We start from the raw sequence: 17,962 nt of genomic DNA on the forward strand, positions 1-17,962 counted from the left end.
CAGCATCTTGCAAGCAATAATGAAATACAGCCTCACACCATTCCTGTGAGGTAAGTACATACTATTCCCATCTGTAAAAGGGGAACAAAACTGAGGCCTAGGATAGTTATCTAAGGCCAAAAAACAAGCCATTGTCAAAGTTGGGGAAGAGAAGTCCTACTGCTAGATTCACACAGGCATGCAGCAGCTACGGTACTGAACGTTGCTGCATCTAACTAGTGAGTTTAATGACCTTGGTGTCTAACTCAGAGGTTAGCTGCTCAGCACCAAGGTGCCTCTGGCCCAGCATATCTTACCATGCTGTGGAAACGCATGTGATTTCAGTGTCTCCAGAGTGAGGCAATATCTCAGCAGAGGCATTAAAGAACTGTGTTCTAGACTTGTATGTGAGCAAGAGCCTTGGTTGTCATGCATCAGCTATCGTACAGTAAATGCCTGTGCAAAGGCATCATGTTGATCCTCCCATAAATACAACCTTGTTCAAGGCAACTTACCCCATAGTGAAAGAAAGCTATGCTGCTTCCTCGCATTAGCACGTGAGTGTACATACACAGGCACTCTGGGACTTCTGATGTGAATCAAGGTATCTAACTTACCCTGTGATAACTTGCTCATGAGCGCCTAGCCTCCAGCCCCTGAGAGCTCCAGTCCTCATTTGCAGTCCTACACTTGGTATTTGCTAATGAAAAGCTTCCTCCTTTTTGCCTTTCCTGTAACAGCAGCAGAATGTTAGATTGTGGTTTCTTCCTTTCTAACCCTTTGACAAGCCAAAGGGCCATTTCAAAACAAACTTGCTAAAACTATTTAGCATCTAGAACAGGTTTCCAGAGCAGGGACTGCTATAGTAGAGGTTTTCTGTTTTCCTGACCTCTCCAATTACTGCACAGCAATAAAGCACTTCCCATGTTTTCCCCTAAGACTATATACTGCAAACCATCCTTTGAGGTGCTAACAGCAATCAGGTTTTTTTGGAGCTACTGGTACCACATTGCTTCTACTTCTCCTTTAAAACAGGACATTAATTTTATAAGTGTGTGTCAAAGTCTCAAGTAACATTTGAGCATCAACTAACTTTTACCTTCTACATCCTCCTCCCACACCCCACCCCCAAAAATAAGTTGCACTGGTACAAAAGGTTCATATACGTGATAACAAAAAAAAGAAAGAATTCAACTCCAAAGGGTAATTAGGCAGAACACTAATGAATTGTATCACCTTAACAGTCTCACGTCTAACATCTCTAGTTTATTTTTTCCCCCTCTCTGAAATTGCAGTCTTATAGACAAGGTCTCGTTATTAAAGTCCTCTCCTGTAAGACCCGTCCGTTTACCTCCTTTTCCCTTTAAGCACTGCTAACTGATGGTTTGTTTACCTGTTGGCTGCAGGAAAGGAGGAAGAATATTTTATTTTTTTAAATTAAGTGTATGAAAGTCATCACAGAGTGATTTGTGATCTCATAGCAATTTCAAAATAGGAGGCATCTGGAATGCTAATACGTGTGCTTGCTATAGAAGACTCACCACAACTTCAAAAAAAAATGCATAAACTCTTTGAAACAGCTAATAAAACTTGAAAAAGTGAAAAATTCATTAGCATACTATTGTGAAAATAAACTCGATAAGGGCTCTGGGAGGCCACAGAAGAAACCTGTATTTGCAATGAACTGCAAAAATTATCTGTTTCAAACAATTTCTGTTTAAGGATGCAACATCTCCATGCCTCGCTATTTCCTACAATATACCCACTTTATGCCCTCTAACTTTCAGGCCACAATCAAGATCGAGTTTTAATACTGCTGTTTTGTTTAGAGGTGATCAAAAAGCTATTAGAGCTCATCTCTTAGTACAGTAGTGTGTTCTCTCTCTTTTTTTTTTTTTTTTTTTTAGAAATTCTTTTAGGCCCTTCAATTTTAATTACAAATGTTATAGCTGCATTTCATTCCAGAGCTGGACTGTACAGGTGGTTTTTGTTGTGTTTTTTTTTTTTTTTTTTTTTATGCTCACAGTCATGGTTACTTGAAATAGCAGTTTCCCAAAGCATGGAGTTACCTTCATATATCCTAAAGTTCTTGGAATCGCATCTGAGCACAGGACACTGGCAAGAGCGAGCAATTTCTGATCACCAAACATTACCAGCTTAAGATGTTAAAAGGGAATTAATCAAATACTAATATAAGTCTTGTCCTTATTTTGGAAACTCCATTATTATATATTTATATTAAAACCTGGAATGTGAGTGAACAGGTGAATACTGATAGTATTTATACTGCTAGTATTTAAAAAACTGTTCAAGTGGCTAGAGGCAACCAACAGCAATGGTAGGTGAAGCCATTAAAAGAAAATGCATCATTTCAGTCTTTCTTGATTTTAATCTAAACACTGAGGTTGTGCCTGGGCCACAGTGAAATAAAAACTAAGCACAAGTGGCCCTGTGATTCCAGACAGGGATTAGGGGATGTGACGCATTGACATTCCTCCCCCCAAACTGCCCTGAGTTAACAGCTGATACCTGGGAGAAAGGATGCCTAGGAATTGTCATTAGTGTAATGCTGTGAATGCAGAAACATTACCTTCCCGATTGCTGCTCCAGTCTATACACTTACATGACAGCATCATACTTGGGAACAGGAACATGGCCAAGAAGTCACCTCTTTCATGTGCATTAGAAGACAGTCAAACAGCGATCTGAAGAGATCACAGTGGTTGCTGGCTACTAGTGCGTGCAGGTGTGTGCACATGTATTGGGGCTTTACCTTAAAAATAAACAAGCCTTGAAAAAAACCCTTAGTCCCCCGGTCTGTGTGCCAGAGTGTTATTACCGATTTTTCAGAACTGCAGTTCAGCCACAAAAGGCCAAACTTGCCAAGCTAGGCACTTTTCCAGCAGCCCACCCAGTCTGAAAGTCAAATGTTTTTGGAGACAACAGTCTGCTATTCTCTCCCTAGAGAATCTGTAATCTCCTGAGAGGCTACATAAAAAGCAAGGCTGTTCTTGGACAGAAGTGAATTGAGGCTAGGGTGGGGAGAGGACTAATCAACAGCAGTTACCACATCCAGCCACTACAAACTGTTGTCTCCCTTTGCTCCAGGTTTCTTCTGATTATCACCAATCTCCACCTTGTGCACACCTATAACACAATGCAGCAGCTGTTGTTGGTCCAACCTATAGTATACACAAGAGCAAGGAGACTTGGAATTAGGGAAAAAAACACTCCTGCTGGTTTCAAAATTATGCAGTTCCCTGAAAAAATGTTATTCCTGCCCTGAAACCCCAATCACTTGCTCTTGTTCACTAAGATGTAATCTGAAGTCCCATCTGTTTGCCAGAAATCAGAATCGTTCTGGTTTACCATACAGACCTCTTGTCTCATGCTGGTGTGATTCCTGAGTATGGAGACCTTGATTCTCTGAAGACCAGCCTGAAGTTAGGCTGGTGCAATACAGACCAATCTGGAGTTAGTTACTTAGGTTCACAGAGGGCTGATGCAAATGTCATTTTGATAACTAACTGCTGGGTTCTGGAAGCAGTTCCCTCTGCACTGTGATGACCTCAGGAGTTTGGAGGGAGTTAAAGAGGTTTCCTTCTGAGTTATTCCAGTAGAGCAGAAAGTTACAAAGCAGCCCTGTAAGTTTTGTGCCACTCTCAACTCATCTTTCAGTGATGCTCTCCAAGATGCGAATCAAATTGTCCAATCCCAACAAGTACCCATCCTCCCTGTTGCCTTCTTGCCAGGGGATCCTGTGATCCAGTGTCTGCCCATCAGGGAGAAGGGTGGTCTTTCCAAAATCAATCAGCCACACATTGGCATTCCCACTGCCATCATGTACAAAAAGTAGTGAGCTTCCAACGACCTGGAAGGCAGATGGAGATGACATGATTAAAAACACATCTTTACGTCCCCCTTGTCACTTATGCTTCCAAGAAGACAACCTCCTCAGGTGACCTTCTCACCCGGGACCCATCAGACTTTGGGGCTGCACTGCTTGTACATTGACAATTTGCATGCCCCATTTGCATAACAGAATTGATCAGTAACATAAACAGGTACCTGGGTGGCAAAAGGGACCCAGAAGACAGAGGGGAGAAAAGCAGCTTGCCAGCTCACTTGGCAGCAGATCTCAATTTGAGCGATTCAGCAAAAGCCAGTAACTACTTTCAACAAAGACCATGACCTATGATTAACAAAATTGCCTCCAATGACAAGTGGAAATCAACAAGGAAAAATAAAGCATTCCCACTGGAACACACTGAAATTAGAGAAACCACAGGAAACTGGCACTAATAAACCATTCCCGACAGTGGCCTAGAGCTCTAAGTGCTCTAAGATTTATTATTCCTCAACGGGTTTAGTCTTCTATATCGTTGTGATGGAGGCTTTGACGTATCTACTGTTAACACACATTAGTTTTCTTCTCCTACAAACTCCTTTCTACTAATGCAGGGGGCTATTCTGAAGTACATCTGAATGGTAAAATGAAGCAGCAATGCACATTCACACAGTATTACACTCACTGCGCACCTCATGTCGCTTGAAGAAGTCCGAGGATTCAAGAATGATATGAATTTCCTGCAGACGCTTGAGGTATTTTTTCTGGAAGAAGAGGAGAGAAAAATACATAAACAGTTAGGGAGAGAATGAATGAGGATACCCTGCTTATGAGAAACAATATAATGAAGAGATCACACTAATTTTAAGCTAGAAGTCCTTTAAAACAGAGCCATCATTTCAAAGTTGATCTGAAAATACACTTCAACAGGCTTCCATAATGGAAGATCAGAATAGAGTTCCTCTGCTGCATGCATTACACCAACTGTACTTATCTGTCTTGCTTTGGACACAGCAATATATCAGCTGGATGCAGAACAGACTTCTTTTTTTTTTTTAAAAAAAAAAGAAAGTTTCAAGCAATGAAAAATTTTCATTCTAGCATAGTAAGAAGAGAGACAAGGAGCTCCAAACATATTAGGGGGAAAAAAAATTCAATGCATAAAGCTCTAGCAAACATGTTTAATAGTGCCCTGTATTACCAAGCGTGCTGCTCCTGGAGAGCTAATCTTCCATCATAATGACATCTACATCACACCAAAACACTATGACAACCCTTGAATTTCTGAAGACAGGAGACACGTCATGCCATCTACAACATGCCTGCTGTGCTTCCCTTGAAAAAACATGAATTCCTGAATACATGAATTGCTCTTTGAGGCAAGCCTCACACATTGGAGCACTGCCAGCCACCAGTCTCACTTCCTGTCCCCATGCTCTGTTTTATCTCTTCTAAACTGAATTCCCAAGTCACAAGTTCTTCTAACTTGTTCTAACACCCCGATACTTGCTTGGAAAGCATTGTCCTTCTGATATATTTTACACTCAGGGTGGAGACTGGTGGCGAGCCACAAGCTAGCCTTTCCGACTTTTTGCTAGCATGAGGAACCCGAGGTTGGCATGGCAAGAGCTGCCAGAATGGGTCTCAGCCAACCACATCTCCATGTCCAGTCCATCTGCTCAGAGGGACTGAAAGTCCAACCATTTTCCTCTTTGGTAGTTTAATCCATCTTGCTTGTATCAAAGGAAGCATGGCCCTCAAGCAAGTTGAACTGATCAAAGATTAGTCCATCTGAAGAGTTCAGACTCACCAGAATAGTTGTGTTGCCCTCAATGAATTCCACAAAAACTTGGAGAACTTGCTCCTGTGTCTTTGTAGTTTTGAAGTTTGTGTTACATGTTCCATCTGCCTTCTGCACAAAAACACACAGACAATTTGTACTATACATATCACTCCTCTCATCAGTCAATCCTCTTGAACCATCAGCAGCAAAGCTCTCACTAACCAGATGAAAGTAAGTAGTCAAACAGGAAGAGAGAAGATAAAGCAAGCAAGAGGTGGAAGAGAAAAGACACAAAAGCTGATTGGATAAAATTAAATGGCACTTCATTTCCTGTTGAGTGCAGTTTAAAAAAAAAAAAAAAGGCAAAACCAAACAAGTCATGATATTACCAGCCTGCAGGAGGGTTTTCCTCACATCTCAGCAGTAGTAGTGCAAAGTTCAATGGGGCAAACCACAGTGACCTCTTTAGTTGTCTGCTCATCTAGATATCTAGCTTGGTGTAGCCAAACCCTGGCTGGGAGGTGTATGGGGACATTTTCAAACCCCGTTTTACTCATTTTTTTTTCCTCCTCCATTTAGTTGGTTTTTTGTTGTTGTTTTTGTTTTTCAGTGTAGAAACCAAAGAACGGTGGTTAAGACTTGGTTCCTTTGCACATTAATATGACCTAGAAGTCACAAAAATTGAAAGCTAGCTCCAGACAAGAACAACTCAAGATTCGCAATGGAAGCTGTGACACCAATGCTAGAAGTGATGAGGCAGGTGTGTGAATTTTGGCAAAGAACAGTGTGTGAGCATGCCTGTACCTGGCTGGGTCCTGGAGAAATTCAGAGTATTTTTATGCTAACAGTACAGCTCAATACAGAAGCATCCTGCTCCTGAAAAAAGAACCAAGTCTTTTTGTGTGCTGGCAGCAGCCAGTTTGTGCTTATGAGGCTACAAGTACCTACGAGCAGCACATGAATCAGAGACATCTGTCAACACAGACTATACGAGTATGCACTTCTCCAAGAACATGCCTTGTGTCAAAAGACACTAATACAAGCTCTAGGACACGCATGTAAAATACTATAATTATTGCAACTGGTAGCCCCTACCCACAAAAAGCCTGCAAAATTATCAAATTATATTCTTCTCTGTTGTATCAGTCCAATGAAATCCCTGGTAATTCCGTAATCACTCATAATCCCTCATAGTTTCCATAATACCATTATAGGAGTAAATTAATAGGTCATCAAAATATGTTCCTTTCTACATGTTAAGAGTTGCTGCACCAAAACTAGTTAAATTCAGCTGTGGTCTCAGCAGGTGAAATGCTACTTATTCCACAGCAGAACTGGGACCTCTAATACATACATTAAAAAAAATCCAATAGTACTAAATTTCCAGATTTATCATGCAAAGAATGAACTGACTGAATGGCAAAGCCATGCAGAACATCCTCCCACCTACCAGACATTTTAGCAGGAGAATAAACAGAATTTTATTCCAAGGCTGTGGGCCAGATACAAGTGTGGCATGTCAGCCTGATGAGATGTATAAGTTATGCAAGAGAAGTTCAGCAGGTAGGCAGTACAAGTTAGGAGCCATCTGATCTGATGTACAGTAATACTCAACAGAACATGGAAATTTGGAGGTTAGTCTGATGTCTCGTAGCTCTTCTCTGGAGTAAGGTTATTTTAAAAATAATCTCTCCGCATGCCCTAAATCCTAGAGCAAATTCTGGAAGAGCTGCTGTGTTTTCCCTTCTATTCCTGTGTTCTTTTTTTTTTTTTTAACTGGATATACTAGTTGCTTCTTTCCTTGTTTAGAAATATTTTTATGATTTTGTTGCTTTGAGTGGTTGGCAGGAAACATAATTGCAGCCTGTCTTTTCCTGCAGTAAACATAAATCCTGGCTTTGAACTGCACCATCCCTCATATTCTGTATGAGGTCCTTGCAACAGCTCTGGGTGTACACGACCCCCAGGAGGTGCTTGCTCAACTTGCTCCTTTGTCAGCTCCCGCACGTACATCCCTGCACGGCAGAGCATGGTGCTGCACAGTCCAGCTAGAGGCTGCTTGCAGCTCTTCTCCCCAGATGTGAGCGTGACAAGGCTGGCAGGACAGCAGGTCTGGCTGTGCAGATATCGCTACCTATTTTAGCCTGTGCGGTAATGCTCAGATTACTCTGCAGTCTTCCCTTAAAGGGCGCTGGGTTGAAGTTGTGACCTAAATAGATTTATCAAAGATTAATTAATCAAATCTGATGTCCTTCTGGGAAAATGGCTATCCTGGCTGACATCTAAAGGAATGATACCAAAGGGAGAAGTAATTTCCAAAACTGCACAGAGATTCACTGACAGAATGGGAAGCAAGCACTCCTGATTCCCAGCCCCATGCATCTCTGCTCCTCTCAAAGTTTACTGTTGTAGAGACAGTGTTAGCAATACCAAGCCTTCAGGCAGTCCATTTGAGAGGAAACCTGCATTCTGAACCTCATTTACAGGGAGCCACTTCACATACGGGCTTCTATACTTTTACCTTCTTTGATTCCGCTTCCTACCCCAGCAGCCACAACGCAGGAATATTCTTGAACAACCACACAACGTATCTACTGACCTAACTCCAGGAATTATCAGTGTACTCAGGGAGAACAAGCCCTTTTTCCCATGAACCAGTCAGCGGCAATACGGATCCTTACACACTTTCCTCTCGAAATGGGGACCTCCGCAGCAGAGCTTTGCTGCTCTGCAAATATACAGAACGGGATGTACAGTTCAGCTCCCGTGAAACAGTGCTGGGAGTAGTGACTAGCTGTGTTGCTTTAACAACTTCTGTTGCCACTTCTCCACATACAAAAATAGGAGAATGATGCCTACATCTCTCATGACAGCATAGAAAGACAGACGAAAAGGTAATGCACTGGAGTACTCCAAAGCACTTCTTGTGCTTAAAACAAGATTAAGTATTTGTGCCCTGTTTTACGCAGTTCCAGCATTGTCTTTACAGAGGGAAATACCATGCAGTCTGCGTGCCAAGTGCTCCTCCCCACCTCTGACAGACAGCCAAATCACAAAGAACAAGACAGGAGGTTTTACTGGAGCTCCCTTATACTCCCTTAGCTCAGTCACTCTTCAGAACTCAACATAAATCTCTAAATCTTCTACTCTGGTCAAAGATCTTCTGAACATATGTAAAAGGTCCTGAGATATCTGGGTTTCTGATTCCATTACAAGAGCATCGAAGGGCATAAGTGGTACAGGATTAAAATAGGTACCATGATACATCATTAGATGGCTGAAGGGTAAGACAGAAAGAATGTTGGCTGAACTAGAGCCAGATCATCTCCACCCAGACAGTTCCCGCATGAGAATGCCTGTGTCTAACAGTCAGGAGTGGGTGGCACAGTGTACAGGGGGCCAGCACAGCATGAGCTGGAAGCACTAGTTCCTGTATCACAGCAGGAGAACCTGTGAATGAGGAAGGGAGAAGACAACACAGGGAAGCAGAGAAGAAAGGGGTGGTTAAAGAGCCTCTGCTCTGCTCACAAGCCTCACCCTCTTCTATCCCTTTCTTTTTCCTATTTGCTTGAACAATGAAACAGAAGCAAAACTAATTCAAATTATCACTTACGACATCCAAACATACCTAAGTTAAACATACATGCTGACAATGTGCACAGCTGTGCTCTGATGACCGTCCTGAAATCACACAGGGTAACCCATGCTAACATCTTCACAGCCATTGGCATGGGCCTCAGCTAGCAAGCAGTCATCCAGGGTTGAGGCGGGCTGGGGCAGCCCTTGCCACGCTCCGTGCTGCTACAGGTATCCCACTATCAGAACCCAAGCACACTAGTTTCAGGCTAGCTGTGACAGACCTATGTAAGCAGAAGATACTTCTGTTACATCCAAGTAACTTCATGAGGTTGCTGATATTCTAAGTGTAGGTCCTAAGGGCTTCTGGACAGTTACCTGATATTGCCATGGGATACAACAAATACAAAGAATTAATGGGTCGGAAAGAAAATTGCTAAGGTTCTTCTGTGTCTGTAAGGTAGTACCCTAGGAATGGTCTAAGGACACATTTTCATCAATTAAAATAGCAGATGGATTTTGTTGACGGACAAATTTTATCTCTGGGTTGTTTTTTTTTGGCTTTATTTCAGCCTATCTATACTGGATATTGTCATGTACTTAAAAGTAAAAGGGGTTTCCTCTATCCTAAGAATATCTGGCTGATGTTTTAACATGCCTTGCAAATAAGCATAACTGGAACAAAGCCTCTTTACTGTGATTCACTTGGAATAAGTATGATAGTTTCTAGTCTAAAGAAAATATTACATGAGGAGAGGCAGTTACTTAATTAGTTCTGAATTCTTCCTTACAAGTTTGATTGTCGTTGTATATACATTGTGTACCTGAGTGGCTTTTTCTCACAACATCTCCGTGGTTGAGCCAAGCATGGCTGATACACACTTGATGCTCAACTTGCTTGACACTACACTGTTATAATTACAATTAATGCTTTAAAGCCACAAAACATTGAACTCTATGGATTCAATTAATGCATTTTTATGTAATCCTTTGGAAAACCCAGCTACTGATGCACACTCGTGTTTTAACTAATCAACATACCAAAGTTCAGTCACCAAGAACAGGGAAAAGGATAATTATTACCTTAATCCCTTCAATTCTGAAGCCCAAGTTGGCACTAGAGCTGATTGTTTCCCTCCACTGCATGTATCGGGGCTTGGTGACAGCATGCTGGGCATTCTCCTCAGCTGTGGGAGCAAGAGGATCCACTTCAATCATTTTCTTGTACATGTCCTTACGCAGCTTTGGTTTCTCACGGGCTTTAGTCAGCTCCTCTTCCAGGTATGTCCTGCAAAAACATCACATCCCAACAAAGCTGCAATGACTTTGAAGCCTTTCTTTTTATAGCTTATAATAAACTAGCCTCAGGAGAGGTCAGCCAGAAAAGTATTCTCATTATCCTAGTTTTGCCTGTAAGGAAACTAAAAAGCATGGGCTCACGACTGCACAGGCTTGTTTAGGGAAACTGTAGAGGGCATCCGGATTTCTGTCACTCACTTCTGTTCTAACTTTACCTTTACTTACTGTTACGTGCTGTTGTTATGTCCTGCTTACAGAATGGGAGAAAGCTGAAGCCTATTCTGCCATGACATACAACTGTATTTTCAGAGGACAGTTAAGAGAGATGACTTGCAATGAAATCAAAAGCAAAGAGGCCTGCTGAAGTCTTACTGTCTTCTCTCTCCTTGAGAAAAACTTTAGTTATGTTATTTTTTCATTAGGCCTCAGAAAGCAATTAAGGTTTTGCATAATGTATCAGACAGAAGGACAGAATCACTCTTCATATAGTAAAAAGTAAAGAATAAAGAAGATTATCTGAGGAACTGTAGCTCCAAACACAAAGAAGCAACTAAGGAAAGGAAGGCAAAGGGTGACAAAATTTCCACATTTTGCTGTTATCACTCAACCCCATTAACCTGGCAGCCATTACAAAGGCACTATCCATGTTCTCAGCGTTCAACGGACTCCTAAAGCTTGCCTCTCTCCACAAAGCTTGCACTTATGAAGTGCCTGGAGTGTACTTTCTTCACTATGGTGTAAAATAAACAGGGGTAGTGTTTAGGAGTTGCTGTCACCCATTATCTGAGTGTCAACTACTTTGAATACAATAATGTACTGCTGAGAAATCTTTCTCCTCTTTCTTCTGGATATACCAGCACTACACATTTCTACTCTAATTTAGTAGACAGCTCCCTTAAGGTTCTACATCTATTTGAAAAAGCTCGTCTGCACTCCTGTAAGTTTTTTGTTTATCTTAGTAACTGAGCATCTAACTTGGCACCCAAAAGATTACTATGTGACAGTTTCTACCACTCTATACTGTTACTTCAGGCTCTCAACAGATTCCTTCTCTATTTGTTATGCTTAGATAACATTTTTGAGGTTTTCTTCTCAATCATACATAAGGAAAAAAGAAAAGCTAAAGAAAGTGAGAATCTGGAGAACAAGATGATAACATCACGCAGATGTGAGAGCAAGGAACAACAGAGTCAGTACTGGGCAAATGATCAACACTTCTCTACCAAGAAGATCAGCATGACTGAAGACTCACTTAAGCTTTGGAAATGGACTCTCTCACTGGTATTCAGCCATTCACATTTGCAGACAGGAATTACTCTTGGTGTTTTTTTTTTGAATCACTGCATACACAAAGATTAAATGAACTGGCAGTGAGCAAATCATGTCATTTTTCACCATGTATTTTCAGCCCATTTTAGAGAAACCTCATCCCAAATCCCTATTGAAAATATCTTAATGTGAGTCATTTTTGAGTCTATAGATCACTCGGTTGCCAGCATCCAGGTACAATCAGGCACCATTGGGACATTACTCTCCTCAGGTTGTCCAAGACAATTGCCAAACCAACAGCAGGTTGTCTGGACTGAATCCCAGTGCTCCAAAAAAGTTACTAAACTTTTCCAGACAAAGCACAACCACATGCCCCCTTCCTTTACTTCCTTCAAATGCATTCAAGTTAGAAAGCAAATTCTCTTTCATGTCTCACCTGATCCCCATCTTACAGTCCATCACACACGGCCCTTCAAAATCAGTAAGCAGGTCATCCAACTGAATGTAGCTCTCTCCATCTCTCTCCACCACACCATGGAAGCAAGGGACGCATGAGCGTAGCGGGTCTTTCATCAGTCGCTCAAAACACTCCTTTTCATTCTCTGAGAAGCGTTTGAGAATCTTCCCACTGTCAGCTGCCTTGAAACTTCCTAAAAAGAAAATCAAACACATACTGAAAAGCCTGGCCTGCAAAAGGGAAAAACACCTTCCCCCACTACTCCAGCCTAATCTACCTCAGCAGCACGACACCAGATAAAGGTTTTACCTGAACAAAAAAGATAACATGCTTCTTGAAAAATAAAACACTGAGGACAAACACAGCCATTGGCAGTGAACGTCTGTTTGTATACATTCCCATATCAGAATTTATAGCTTTAAGGAATGCAGCTGCTCCTAGCCATTTTTTTTTTCTTTTCCTTTTTTTTCCTTCTCCATGCTAAACTCTTTGTTGGGATATCAAACACTGCTATACTCATTAAAACGCACAGGAAGAAGCCACAGGCCAGACTTCATTAATGCTCTGACAGGCTATTTTAAAGCTGCCTAACACTGACAGGGTAGGCTTTGTCCTTAATCCTTGCATATGATACACCTGCTGAGTGTGTACGTACAAAAGCGGTGTGGTCAGCAATCATTAAATAGCCTCCAACATGCCAGAAGCCAAGCAGTGCCCTTTCTACACACACGCTGTGACTGCACATGCGTGTACCCTCAGGCACTGCCTCTGCTCTGGGGAGCCCTACTAATCTGCAGGTAGAGCCTGCAGCGCAATTGTTTTTACAGCCCTGGGTCCGAATGGCATCCAGTACAAAGGACAGAGTCTGCATAGGCCGAGATTGGCAGTCATCACACTGCAGCTGCAGAAGGTGCTCTCCTGTCCTGCAGCCTGCCAATAACATCTGAGGAAAGTACACATTTCATTCGGAGGTACCTTTTATCTATACAACATAAAATAGGCCCCAAAGCAGGGGCCTCATTAAACCTGAGGCTAGCAACGCACTTTTATCACAGCAGGATCCTTCAGCCATTGCAAATTGGTTCCTTGCCATCAAATCCTAGAACTGGCACTGCCTCTGCGCAAGTGCTAGAGTGGTTATGGCCCACGTTTTACTTTAGAAAGAACTTGTCATATCAGAGAACAGCTGCAAAAACGATGGACTAAATGCAACCACAGAAAACTAACTAAAGCAAACTGGAGTGCTCTCTCTCCTAATCAGATTCTGGTAACTCCTCAACCCTCTTCTTCCACCCTACACAAGCCCCCAGATGGGTTATGATTACGTCCCCGTGTGCCATTCTACAGAGACCAAGCCAACCCCGTACACACCAACAGAAACTGCAATAAAGCTGGGTCATCTTGGCACTGTGTGATACAGGTTAGTCCCACCCACACCACTGTGCACGTGCAGCTACTCCATTTCTAGGACTAAATAAATCTCTCTGCACGGCGTTGAAATGCACCATATTAGTGCATTAGCATATAAAGAGGTGGTTCAGGTACTGCATTAAAGCACGATGCAGCGTAGGTGCCTGCCCACATGTGTACTAATAAACCCCGCACTAGCACTTTAGGAATAAGGGCTGCATAGGAATTAAATGAAGCATGAGAGACGCAAGCCTAATGACTTCTCTTTGGTTTCTTGTTTTTTTCTTTGTGTGTGTGTGTTTTTTTTTTTAAATCTTAACAATGAAACTAATCTTACATGAGGAATGCACTCATTAACTTCCACTGACGCAAAATTAGACTTGGCTGATTGAGCTGCTCTTTGCACACATACAACGAATAAGGACAAGACTCACTAGGCAAACACCTGGCCATCAAATCAGTTGTCACCATATTTGTTCTTCTCCCAAGGCCTTACATTCACATGGAAGGTTTGGGGTTGGTATTAGAATCCCTGTCCTTGTCAGGGCCGAGGCACATAAAGGCAAATACTGTAACCCTTCCTGCTAGGGAGCTAACATAGTGGGTACTTGTCAATAAAAATGATCCCATACCACATTACAGAGTCAAAACCAGTGAAGTTATATTCACCTCACCTGTATGCCCAGCCAGCTGTACCCATGAGTAGCGTTTCTTGAAGGGGCTGATCACTGGTAAGTTCACCATGGTTTTAATGGTATTCCATGCCTTTTTCTGGAATGCAAAAGAAAGAAATGTTAAATTGGGCAAAATCTGAAATCCTGACGTACCGTAAACCTACCACCTAGCTTCAAGCACACTGAATTGTTCCTCCATAATTTGTTAAGTGCTCAAAAGTGGAACCACAAAACAAACACTATGATCATCACTGGAAAAATATGCTCATAAAACCAGGAACAGACACGTAGTTAAATGTTACGTCCTACCATCCACAAGAAAGCTACTTGGAAGAAAAGGAAAAAAAATCACACCATGCTGCACGTCACACTCCTGTTCTGAGCCACACCTGACCCTCTCCATGTCTGAGTCATGCCGAGACCAGACGTTGAACCCACACTTACGCATGTTTAAGTTGCCATGAGACACGAACACGAGCAGTTTGCTGCTGTCAGCAATACTTCCTTTCCCAGAGGCCTTCAGCAACCCCTCACGACTAATGGCTTTCACCAAGGCAGTGAGTCTCACTGCGTTGGATCCATAGTAAACACATCTCCAATCAGGCTTGGAGCTCACTCAGTTCCCTTGTAGCACTCACTGCCAGCGAGCTGTAGAATCTATTCCAGGTCATAGATTTTGCTGCTCCCTCCCCTCTTTCCCAACCCTGTTACTTTTTAACGAAGCCGGGCATAGCTCTGGCCACCTTGGCTGTCCCACAGTGCAGCTGTCTGGCTAGCTCTCCAGGCAGACAGGGAAACAGAACAGCTGCTCACAAACAGCAGCTGAGTGCTCCATCACAATGGCAGAAAAGTGAAAATAGTAAAATTAGAAAGTGAAGAAGTCTCATGCTTGGGAAATGAAACTTGGGCAAGTATGAACCACAGCCCACTAGCATGTACATTACATGCTGAGGGACCCCAGAGCATGTTACAAACAACAAAGGCAGGCTCATCTCTGCTGGTGCTAGGACACAGTATTCCATGCAGTTGTAACGGTGTGCAGTAGTTGTGCAAAACAGTTTAGTGCTGATTTTTTTTGCGCTGAGATCAAGCAGAGCTGGCGGTTAGGCTGGATTTACAGAAGTGCTTATCAATGGCCTAAGCAGGCATTATCAAAACCAATGGGAGGCATTGATTTCACTAAAACCAAGTTTAGGTCACTGCTGAGCACCTGAAAAAAAAAAATCATCTACAAAACAAGTATGTCTTCTCTAGTAGGAATATCAATGTTATTCTTCAAGTACCTTATTTTTACTGTATTTTACACTGTATTTCTACAGCAGTGAAAGATGTGAAGTGAAATTGCAGGTAAAGAGAAACAGGCAAAATGTAGCTCTCCAGATCACATTTCAATTTGGTCACCCTTCCCCAAATTTGATCAATTACACCAGGTTTCTTATATGCTTCTGTCTAGCAGTGGTGGTCACCATGTGAGGGCAAAACCCTGTGAGGCCTTGAACACACCAAGAGGATATGTGAACTCACAGATGCAACTGATCTTTCTTTTAGGGATTTATTTTCATGTGAAAGTTTTAAGTTATTCTGCAATTTGACTTGACATAATAACGTAATCTCCATATGGGCATGTTTATTCTGAAATAAGATCCTGTTTAACTTAGCTTGGTTTTGAAAGCAGTTCAAGCTGAAATCACTGCTGGTCTGATACAAGTGTCCCGTGCAGCAGTAATGCTTTTCTAGACATACCGTGATAGTGAGAAAAACAAAAGAAAGTCCTGGATGCTTAAGAATCATGAATCACAGAAGACTTGGTTGCACTTACTGCAACTCCCCAGACAGCACTAGGGCTAGCTAAACTCTAGTTTAATACATCCCTTCTGCAATTTTTAATGACCCTGCAGGGGATTTCATATTCTGTATTATTTGCCTCAAGCCATTCCAAATTGCTACTGTGCACTGCTAACCAGCAGCTTAGCTCTATCACAGGGCTAACTGCTACACAGTGAGGATGAAAGCAGCTCTTGCACACCACTTGTGTCTCTAGCCTCTTTCTGGAAGAAAGAGCAATGTCCATACTGTTGTTCAAGTAGAAAAGATTAAAAATGACTTTTGTATAGTCTATTCACCAGATTTAGCTGATAGAAGCAGCCCTTCAGTCTACTCTGCTCAGTTTCTGCTCCAGACAGACAGGGCCCAAAGTTATTTACAGAACAACTGAAAGTGAACATCATTTGGAGTTGAAGTGATCCCTTTGAGTGTAAGTTCTGCCACAATTTAAGTTTTTAGAGACTTTAAGTTTTTAGAGACTCCAGTCCAAGTCCAATTTTCAGGATTGCATTGCTGTCTCCTCACGCCAGGATCAACAGCATTCTATATCCCTCCCGTAAAGATCCTATACTCATGACAATGTCCCACTCCTAACATACTCTGTCGTGTCTCCCAATGATTTGTCATGCTGCTCTACCCAGAAGTGATGAGAAGCACAGGTTTTCAAGGAATGCATGTCAGCTGTCAATGCACCACCACACTCTAGTGGCTTTCCCACCTCCTCCCTCCCACCTAGCCCTCAGAAGCTGCAGCTTTTATTTGCACTGTGGGTGTGAAGGAGAGACAATGGGCCAAATTCAACCCCAGCTCAAGTGGAATTTGACTGCTTAGGTTACAGCTGCCTTTGATGAATATGTTTAAGCCACTCACCCAATAAAAAATAAAGGAAAAAAATTGTCAGTGTTTGTTTTATTTACTTTTTTTTTTTTGAAATCTCTTCACAAACATTTTCCCCCTAAGACAGGGAAAGCACGAGGCTCAAGCTAGGAGGGAAAGAATCACATCCAGACCCACCTGGTGGAGCACACTGCCATGGACAGGGGTTCAGCAGACGCACTCTGCCCTGCTGCATCTTTCAGTCCCCAACCTCAAGCAGCTCAGGATGCAAATTGCTAGGATGCAAACAGGGCTGCATGCTGTTGGAGCACTGGCGTGAGTGGGAAGATGAAAACTTTGTGCGCCTGCTGTGGGAGGAATCTTTCTCACATCTATTTCTAAAGCAAGATATTTTCCTCTTTGTTAGCAATGGTATTATGTGCTTTTCAAATCACTCCTTCACGCTGCAATGGCAAATAGGACTAATTCCATTGCCCGTAATTATTTGCAGTCCAGATCTCCCTCAGGCCCCCTTTCTTTCTCCTAGATTCTTGCTCAGTCTTCCTCATGTTTTGTTCTGGCTGGATTTCTCTAAGCACTTTCTTCCAAATTCCCATTCAGTGTTTTATGCTATCTATATATACACAGGGAAAGTTCAGATATCTCTGTATCACAATTGCCAGAATCAGACACCCCTGACATCGCTGATCCTGTTTTATATGCCTCTTAAGGTCAATATACTCAAGAATTTTCCAACAGGAAAAAGAAAACCATTCCAAAGGGCGAACCCGAGAACTGTTAACATTGGTAGATTAAGCGCATAAATTACTCAATGTGAACTGTAGCTGACACATTACGTGTATCTATCTCCCTGAGCACTAGGAGGTGTGGGATGCTGAAGATGACAAAAGCTAGCTTTCTGCCAAGGGGTGTGTGACAGGCTGAGTTGCTAGAACAGTGTCTAGGCAGCGAAAGAGTAAAAACCCAGTGGAAGAGAATGGACGTTCCTGCAACAGAGCCACAAGGCA

The 17,962-nt window shown here is 42.3% G+C and overlaps 1 protein-coding gene across 1 annotated transcript in view; it reads right to left on the reverse strand.

The window, feature by feature from the left end:
• Positions 1-1,255: 1,255 nt before the first annotated feature.
• Positions 1,256-17,962, reverse strand: part of ITPKA (inositol-trisphosphate 3-kinase A) — a 37,474-nt gene continuing 20,767 nt past the window's right edge. Inside the window, exons 2-7 of the mRNA XM_035327387.1 lie at positions 14,295-14,391; positions 12,190-12,403; positions 10,269-10,473; positions 5,637-5,738; positions 4,519-4,590; positions 1,256-3,850 (exon numbers count right to left, since the gene is read on the reverse strand). Coding sequence (XP_035183278.1) covers positions 3,647-3,850; positions 4,519-4,590; positions 5,637-5,738; positions 10,269-10,473; positions 12,190-12,403; positions 14,295-14,391 — 894 coding nt within the window. The 3' untranslated portion in view covers positions 1,256-3,646. The remainder of the gene's footprint in view (positions 3,851-4,518; positions 4,591-5,636; positions 5,739-10,268; positions 10,474-12,189; positions 12,404-14,294; positions 14,392-17,962) is intronic.

This window comes from Oxyura jamaicensis, chromosome 5 (genome assembly GCF_011077185.1).
Source record: "Oxyura jamaicensis isolate SHBP4307 breed ruddy duck chromosome 5, BPBGC_Ojam_1.0, whole genome shotgun sequence".
Classification (NCBI taxonomy): Eukaryota; Metazoa; Chordata; class Aves; order Anseriformes; family Anatidae; genus Oxyura; species Oxyura jamaicensis.